Here is a 9654-nt window from a genome sequence, read left to right on the forward strand (position 1 = left end):
GTTTGGAGCTGCTGGGGACCTCCACCATCCAGTGATGCTTGTCCTACGTTGGGGTGTGCCATTATCTGGCCTTAAGACCTGTGGCCAGGAAGGTGGTGGCACAGTGACTGTAACATGTGGGCTTAACTACTGACAGTCTTCCCTGGCTGGTAAGTTCTGACGTGAGTGCCTTGGGCTCACACGGCCTGTGCCTGTGGCTTCCACAGGCCACAACATCATTTCTACCCTCAGATAAGTGGGAAAATCATGAAGCTCTTGGTACAGGGATGGAAGGAGAAGGTGGTTCTCAGGCAACCCTGGGACTAGCTACCGGCTGTGTCCACTGTGGGCTGGGATTGAGGATAAAACGGCCCATCACTAGCTTGATCAGGGGCAAGTCTTAGGTCTGGAAGCATAAGAGGGTTCTGCGTCTCTTTCAGGCAGCCAACTGCTGGCAACAACTGACACATCCTGAGCTTAGGGCATGTGGGCAGGAGGGAGACATAGGGACGCAGTCCCCTGTCCCCGAGAGGAGGGGCATGAGGGTTGGGCAGGGGCTGCCCTGAGAAGAAGCCATGTCACACCCTTGGACCAAAGCTGCATCCCCAGTAAGGTCAGAGCTACAGAACATCAATGCTGGAAGAGCTTCGGAATCGTGGAGCACAACCTCCATTTTACAGACAGGGAAATGAGGGTAAACAACTGGCCTGAGATCTCAGGTTGGCCCGGCTGGGCTGGAGTCCCGGCCTCCACTCTCCGGGTCAGGGCTCTCGCTGGTGGCCATGCTCAGGCCTGCGGTCTCCCTCCGCAGCACTAGATGCGGACCGTGTTGATCCGCAGTGGCTGCACGTTCTTGCCATTGGCATGGCTCTGCCCGGGGCTGAAGTAGGAGCAGAGCTTGCCGGGGAACTTCTCGCGGAAGGTGTACAGCCAAGACATGTCATCGGCGTTATAGAAGATGAGCAGCCCTTGGTCGTAGTCCAGGAAGACGCCCACCTTGTCGAGCTTGTCGCGGACATTGAGCCGCGTCCAGGGCTCGGTGCAGGCGCTGTACTGGTTGCCATCGTGCATGACGATGCAGTAGAAGCCGCGGCTAGGCTGGATCTGGATGCTGCCCTTACGGCTCGCGGCTTCGTGTGCCAGCCCGATCACCCACTGGGTCTTCTCCGCCACCACCACCTCCCAGTAGTGGACGCCGCCACTGAAGGCCTCAGAGCCCAGCACCGACACCTCCACATCGAAGCGCTTCGGTGAGTCCTGCAGCGGCTGTGGGTGCAGGTTGCCGTAGGCCACGATGGTGCAGTCGTCGGACAGGATGAGGCGCTGGTGGGCGGTGCCCGGGTCCAGGGTCAGGGCGGCTGGCACTGCCGGGGATGGAGGAGGAAGGGAAGATGAGTGGAGAAAAGGCGGTGGACCCACTCTATGGTGCCTCCCTGAGGATGGGTTCTGACTGGCCCCCAGGAGGCTGTGTGATACTGAATACAAGCCTGCCCTCTCTGGGCCTCAGCTTCCTCCTCTGTAAAATGGAAGGGTGACAGCTAAGGTCCTTTCAGATTTTAACCTGGCTGCAGGGGACAGGAGCTATGGCTGCTTGTTCATTGATGGTGTCCTGGGGCAAGGCACACAGTGGGCACTCCACAAAATTTGTTGAATAAATCTGAATGCGGTCCAGAATTGGGTAACTTCAGAGCTGGGAGGGAGCTTAAAGATTATTCGGGGGCTGGATAATCACCCTATGGGGTGCTTTGGAAATTTGTTGGGGTGTTTGGGTTGTCTCAGTAGGTGGGATCCAGGGATGCTAAATGCCCTGTATGAAATGCACAGGGCGGTCCCATGCCCCTACCGATGAGTTTTAGACGCTCCACCAGATATTCATGTGGATGAAAAATCTTCACAGTGACCTGAATCTACAGCTTAACTCCATTTTACATAGAAACATGAAATAATTTTTGTATAGTTTTAATATATACTGAATGTTTTGAAATGCAATTACCATATAAACTGGGGGAAGACTGAATTTGTTTTGTCTGGAATGTCACTGAGAATTGTTCACTTTTTTGGAAAATACATCTCTAAGAAGAACACTGTTGACCAATAAAACCTACCTATTTAAGACTGCATTTGAGGTAGAATGATATTTTAGCTATGGTGTGAGCACCTGACTCGTTCATTATGTTTTCTAGGGTGGTTGTGAGTGAGCATCTACATATTGACATATACAATATTTTATTATAAATAATTTCCTTCTATTATTACTTTATATCATAGAGTATATACACACATATACATATATATGTATATGTGTATATATACTTGAAATTGTGAAAAGGTCATACTATCTTTGAGACATTACAAATTATTTGTTATGAAAAGTAGATGATGGGTCTGAAAAAGTTGAAAACCACCGATTCTAGGCCAACTCTCCCATTTGACAGATGGGGAAACTGAGACCCAGAGAGGAGCTGTGACTAGTCTCAGGTCACCAGGCAAACACTGGCAGAGCCAGGTCTAATCAAGACCATGTGCAATCCAGCCCCAGCCCTCTCTTCCTGCCTACCTCTCACTCAACACCCGCCACCCCACTCAGGCCCAAAGCCTTCGCCCAGACTGTTCCCTCCACCGCCTCATCTCTGCTTTTTGTAATCACACCCCATGAGGCTCAGTTCCAGGGCCCATCCTCAGGGAAGCCTTCCTGGTTGCCCAGCAGGTATGCTCACTCCTTACTCTGAAATTCCTTAACTTTGTTTGTGCCCCTCTCCTGATACGTGGGGTAGTCTTCTGTGCCCATATCTTACCCCCATGTACACCAGGAGGGCAAGGACTGTGTACTCTCCTACCAGGCTCTCCGTGGTGGGCCCAGTGCCCATCACACAGCCTGGCATGCGGAATGTTTCCAGAAAGGCTCACCAAATTAAACTGACCCCGCTTGTGTTGGTCTTTGGGCAGGCAGCACAGGCTGGGGCACCCAGCTCTGGGCCGGCCACACTGGCTTAGCAGGTCTGGCTCTCAAAGTCTCATGAACTCTTGTCAAGGACTCTGTTTACTCTTGCCTCCCTGAGGGAGCTGATGCTCAGCCAGAAGGAGGAACCTAGAATTGGCTCTCATTAGCCTGGATGAGCATTTCCAGGGCAGAGTAAGGCAGAGGGGAGAAAAGGAGAAGGAATCCTGTCACTAGTTCCTTGGAGCAAAGAAAGGACTCCTCCAGCTGGCCCTCTGGTGCTTTCCTTATCTGGCGGAGCGGAGGCATGATTATACGTGGCAGAAGCATCATCGCCTCCTACTTGAGCCACCTCTGCTGGCTGCATATACACAGAGAAGTAAAATGCCTCAATGATTGCAATCATCTCTAACAGGGGGTGACAGCCCGTCCCTAAACTGTGCTCCTGTTCACAGTCCACTGACAAAACTGGCCATTGACTTGCAGCAAGCTCCTTCCATGAGCTCTGTCAGGAATAAATTTAGTCTTGAGTTTTACACTCTTCCTTCCTGTTCTTAGAAGTCAGAGGGCTGTATGGAAACAATTAGCCCTGTGACTAGAGGGGTCAATGGAAACACAATTTTCTATCCAGGGACATAGAAGAGGGGAGCCATGAGAAAGAGTTCATACACTGAGTCAGTGTATGAACGTTTCGCCCTGTCATCTGGTCACAGCGCAGCCTGTCAGACCAGAAGGCTCCTGCCATGTGGAATGTGGGTGTTCCCACAGTGGGATCCAGAGGTAGGAGGTGGAAGGGATGTAGGAAGTATGTGTGAAGGGGAGCTCGGGAGAGAAGAATCATCTAATCAGACACACCTGGGGCCACTCCTACTGGCTGTGGAACGTGGGTCATACTCAGGTGTCTATGGCAGAGGGGCAAGAGGGACAGAGCGGGCACATTGCCAAGGTGTGGGCAGCTGTGGTTGAGTGCCCCACGGGAAACTGGGCCTTATGTCTGAGGTGCCCAGGATGATTTGAGGAGACCAGCGACAGGCAGAAACCGAGGTTAGAAGGACCAGTGGGGAGACTAGCACGGCAGGCAGGAGGGCTCAGCCCCATACTCTTAAGCCTAAGCAGGGCAACGTGGGCCCTTCCAGTGTCACTGATGAGTGGGGAGGACACCCTAGGAGGCAGGCAAGTGGGCTTGCAGTGGTTCTGAGATTGGGCCTGTAGGACGGAGGAAATCCTCACTGCACTGAGGGCTAACTCCTTGGTGTGGACCCACAGGCTTGAAGCCCAAGGGACTTGTGGGAGATAGGACCTGCCACTCATTGGGTGTGCTGAGGGGCGGGGTCTGCTGTTCATTGGTCAGTTCTGGCAATAGAGGCGGGGCGGGGGGGGGCAGGACCTGATCCACAGGGGCAGGACCCAACAGCCCATAGGGTGAGGCTAGGGGCAGGGCCTGGCATTCTTCTGAGGCAAAGGGTGTGGCTTGATTCTTAAGAGGCTTTTACACCCCAAAGGGTGGGCTGAGGTCCACCTCCTCATAAACAGAGGTCCTGTCTTCGGGCCTCTCTCAAGTCCTCCCAGGGGCTGGGGCTGACAGGAGTAACAGCCTTTAGGCCAGAGAGGTACCCAGCTGGGGACATGGCAATACCTTTTCCCCCTCTGAGAAGTCAGTCCCTGTGCGGGGACTGGCAATCCCTCCACCCATCCTTTATTCTCAGGAGAGGTGACAGACTCGTCAGACAGATGCAAAACAAATCCCGTCCCCTAGGGTTCACAATTTTACAGGTCAGAGCTCTTTTCTAGGTCCTGGGACACTTTTATAAAAACAGAAAGCAGGCACTGAGGCAGTCCATCTGGTCTCCAGGTGTGTTCTCCATCCATTTAAGCCTCTCTGAGACCTCAAGGTCAAAAGGCAAGGAGCGTGGACTGCGGGGGTGCCCAGTAACTGTCTCCTGGCCACCATCAGCCACATACCGCAGTGGCCCAAGCGGCAGAGAAACCCCGAAGTCCAGCACCATCACTTGGCAGCGAGTGGCTTGTGCCTCTTTGTTCTCAAGGACAATCAGCTCTTTCCTCGGCCAGGCCTTTAAGAAGTCTGGCCCCACAGTCCTCCTGCCTACTCAGGCCCTCAGCTGCACAGTACGGGCATTCAAAAAACATTTTCACACCCTCTAGCTCATGGGACCGGTACAGCAGCTCCAGGAGCACAAATTACTATACCCACTTTTCAGAAGAGGAAACTGAGGCTCCAGGGAGATTTCTCTGAGTTAGGTAGGTGGCTTGCTCAAGTTGCCACTTTGGGTGGAAGCAGGGCTGGAACTTGAGCTAAGATCTTTCACACCATGTCCTTTCCTTTATGTGGTCCTAGAAAGCCTGTTCAGCAAGACTGAGGAACCATCTGATGATTCATGATAATCATAAGAAACAGGTATCAAGCATTTACTAAGTTCCAGGATTATTATCACAAATAAATAATCTTATTTAATTCTCCTACCTACCCTGGGAGACAAATCACACCTTCCGCATCCCTGTTTTACAGATGAGGAAACTGGCTCAGAGAAGGCAGACATTTGCCCTGGGTCACACAGCTAGGCAGTGAACATGCCGGAACCCAAAATGATTGGATTCAGATAAGCAGGAGGAGGAGAGAGCAGCCCAGGAGAGGGAGGTGGGCGGGGCAAAGGACCTCTGGACAGTGGCCACCTGGCCTGGGTCGGGAGGAAGTTTGTGCCAGGGAGCTGGGGCAGTCAGGCCAGGCAGTTGGAGGATAGTTTCCAGTGTCAGCTGAGAGGTGGGGCAGGGGTGTGGGTGGTGGTGGAGAGTGGAGGTTCCAGATCACGGGAGTCACAGGTGCTATATGGAGTTCTCAGGTGACCCAATAGGAAGGCTGAACTGGAAGAGGGGCAGGCAGGAAGCTGCTAGAATCCAGGGCTAGGTCCCTGGGGGCACCTGCCCCTCCCAACTGGACAAAAAGAGCCTTGGTTTTGGTAGAGGAACCAGAGTGACTTCACAGGTCCTACAGACAAAGGAAGGGGCCCAGCTAACCAGGTCACTGTTCTCTGAACCCCCAAGGGCCGCTGTCCTTGGCAGGATGTCCAGGGCACACCCTACTGCTCCCTCAGCCCCTCTCCTACAGGCAGCTTTCCCTGGGGCAGCGGTTCTTAACTGGCGCTGATTTGCCCCATAGGGGACATTGGGCAATGTCTGGAGATGAATTTGGTTGTCACAGCTGGAGGGGGTGTGTTGCGGCATCTAGTTGGGTAGAGACCAGGGATGCTGTTAAACGTCCTACCATGCACGGGACAGCCCCCAAGACAAGGAATTATCCAGCCCCAAATGTCAATAGTGCTGAGGCTGAGAAACCCTGCCCTGGGGCAATCAGCAAATTCCCACATCCACTTGTTCACTTGTGAGGGAGTCAAAGAGGGAACACTAGCACCCTTATAATACAGAGGAGGAAACTGAGGTTCAGAGGGAGGAAGTGACTTGTCCAAGGATGTGCAGCAAGTTCCTTCATTCAAAAAATAATTATTGAGCACATACTTAATGCCAGGCCCTATTCTATTGGGTTGGCCAAAAAGTTCGTTCGGATTTTTCCATATGTAAAGGAAAAACCTGAACGAACTTTTTGGCCAACCCAATAGTAACAGAACTGAGAGCAGGACTCATTCATTTCTTTATTCATTCATCCACAAACATTTACTGTGCTGGCTGCTGGGGATGCATAGTGATGAATCAGACTCAGCCCCTGACCCCTCAGAGCTCACAGTCTAGTAAGAGACAGCCATGCAGACATTAACAAAACAGTGAGACCAGGAAAGCCCAGGGCTACCTGGAGAAATCCAGGAAGGCTTCCCAGAGGAGGTGTTTATAAACTAAGATGTGAAGGAGAGTAGCAGTTAGTCATCAAAGATTAAGGTTTGTGTCGAGTGTTCTTGGCAAAGGGAATAGCATGTGCAAAACTGTGGAGAGGGAATATGGCTCATGTAAAACCTGAAGATGGTTCAGTGTGGCTGACTGTGATACAGAGGGGAGAATGAGAGAATGGCTGGGCCCAGATCTCATAGGGCCTTGATTGTCAGGCTGAGGTGCCTGGGTTGCCTCTCTGAGCTGTGGCAGCTGAGATAAATAGAGCTCCTGAGACCATCTGCCTGAGGGGCTTCCCTGGGTCAGGGGAGGGGACAGGACCCTTGGAGGGGCTTCTTGCCTCCTTCAGTTATGCTGCTTCACCCATGTGTGGCCCTCACCCTGCTGGGTCCCAGTGTGCAGGTCTCTCCAAGGCTGGGAGCACACAGAGACCCACAACCCCAGGAGGAGAGCCAAGAGCCCCACCCAGTCGGCTGGAAAGTGGGCCCTTCGCCCAACTACTGCCCCCTTTGTCAATGAGGGCACAGATCCAGATTTAAGGGTTCTAGGAGATGTCCCTTCACTTTTGTGCAATTGGTCATGATGCATCCATCCAATGAGGTCTTCAGTCACCTGGAGGGGAGCCCCATCCCTGTTCAGCATTCACACCCTCAGTGATTATCCTCAGTCCTCCATCTGTACCTGAAGGCCAATCGTGAACATCCTGGGATCATTCATGCCCCTGCCCTCCCCACCGCCTTTGCCTACACAGTTCCCAATGCCGGGGATTGTCCGAGGCACCTCCAGGCCCCACCCTTTCCTGAGTGGGAAAGCCCTCAGTTTTCAGTGCTCAGTTCAAACATCATCTACTCAGTGTTCCCCTGGCTCCTTCCTCGCCCCATCCAGAGCCTCCTGTTGTCCCTCTGGTCTCCCATGACCTCATGTAAGTCCCTCATCATAGCCCTGGTCCCACTGGACTATGAGGGTCTGTTGTCCCATCTGTCTCCCCTGATCCTGAAAGTGCCTCGAAGGACTTTCAGTGTTTGTAGATCAAAAGGATGAATCCAGATAGGTGGAAAGAGCACTGATTGCTGTGTGACTTTGGGAAATCAGTGAGCCTCTCTGAGCCTCAGTCTCCCCAGCAGTCTTCCTGGGTTGGTAGTATGAGGCCAGAGAATGCCTGGTTAGTTTAGTAGGTAAGGGCACAGGCTCTGGGGTCTGACGTGTCTGGGTTTAAATCCTGGCTATACCATTTACAGGTTGTGACCATGACAAGTTCCTAACAGCTCTGTGCCTCAGTTTCCTCATCGAAAAAATGATAATAACAGTATCTACCTCTTAGGGAGAAGTCTCCTCTATAACCTTGTCTCACCTCTAAAGGACACTGCGCCTGACTCAGGAACACAGAAGGTTCCCTGCTACCAGTAGGTTCCACTCTGATGCCCTTGTGGGTTGTGTGATCTTGGGAAGGCATTGACCTCCCAGTCCCAGGGTCTACTAACTCTACTAGAAACCCATTTCAGACTTTCTCCTCTCTCGGGAGATTTCCCATGACCTCCTCTAGCCCATCCTCATCTCAGCAGATGACCTTGCTTCCTGCCTTACTGGGAGAGGTGAAGAGAATTCCCAGGAGCCCCCACCACTGCCCCCTCTGCTTCGGGGCCCATTCATTCTACCTTCTCCTGGCTCCCAGCAAAGGCAGAGGCAGGTCCCACTCGTGGCGGTCACCCCGGCACCTCTCCCTCCTTCACCCTCAATTCTGCCCTCTGCTACTGGATCTTTTCCATGCCCCCCACCCCTCCCATATATGCTGCCATTTCTTCTATCTTAAACAAATAGCCACTGCCACATTCTCTCCTTCCCATAAATAAAACTCATTGAAAGCACTGTCTCCATTTCCTCTTGGACGGTCTCCAGTCAGGCTTTTGCCTCTATTGCTCCACCAAAGCAGCTCTTGTCAAGGTCACCAAGACCCGGAAAACAGTCAGTTCTGATCCTCCCACACTTGGGGTCACAGCTTTGCCACCACTATCCACTCTCTCCTCCTCGAAACACTTTCTCCACTTGGCTTCCAGGACAGACACAGGTCTTCCTCCTATTCTCTGGCTGTTCCTTCTCGGTCTCCTTGGCTGGGTCCCCCTCCAGTCCTTGACTTCTAGCAGCGGCCTAGGGCTCCATGTGTTAGAGTGGCCCTCTCTCTTTTCTCTCTACCCCCACTTCCTAGGTGACCTCATCCCGGCTCATTCAATACCGTCCACATGTAGACAACGCCAGCCCTGACCCTCCTCCTGTACTGCAGACGTGTCATTCCCACTACCTTCTCCATGTCTGCACTGACACTTCTAACTGGCATCGCGAACCTCACATGATTACAACTTCATCTTCCCAGTCACCTCAGCCAAAATCGTTGTAGTCTTCCTTGCCATTTTTTTCCCTCACACCCGAGATCCAATCCGTTAGCAAATCCTGTTGGCTCTCTGTTCAAAATAGATCCTAAATCCGATCACTTCTCACCACCTCCACTGCCACCACCCTGCTCCAGGCCACCATCATCTCTCACTTGCATTGTTGCAGTAGTCTCCTAACCTCTACCCTTTACCCCCTGCAGTCTATTCTCAACCCAGCACCCAGAAGGATACTTTAAAAACTTAAGCCAGCTTATGTCACTTCACTGCCCCAAACCTTCCAATGGCTCCCATCTCACTCAGTATAAAATTTAAAGTTTTCATATGGGCCTCCAGGCTCTCATGGTCTGGCTACTGCTACTGACCTGACCTCCTCACCTCCAACCTCCCTTTCACTCATTCCACTCCCGCCACGCGAGTCTCCTTACTGTCCCTTGAACATGCCAGGCTTGCTCCTGCCTCAGGGCCTTTGCACTTCCTATTCCCACTGCCAGGAAC

General features: G+C 52.5%; 1 protein-coding gene across 1 annotated transcript in view; it reads right to left on the bottom strand.

The window, feature by feature from the left end:
* Nucleotides 1–792: 792 nt before the first annotated feature.
* The window catches only part of TRIM62 (tripartite motif containing 62), a 28623-nt gene continuing 19761 nt past the window's right edge, over nt 793–9654 (bottom strand). The window contains exon 5 of the mRNA XM_007468701.1: nt 793–1343. Coding sequence (XP_007468763.1) covers nt 793–1343 — 551 coding nt within the window. The remainder of the gene's footprint in view (nt 1344–9654) is intronic.

Source organism: Lipotes vexillifer, unplaced genomic scaffold (genome assembly GCF_000442215.2).
Source record: "Lipotes vexillifer unplaced genomic scaffold, Lipotes_vexillifer_v1.1 scaffold1261, whole genome shotgun sequence".
NCBI lineage: Eukaryota > Metazoa > Chordata > Mammalia > Artiodactyla > Lipotidae > Lipotes > Lipotes vexillifer.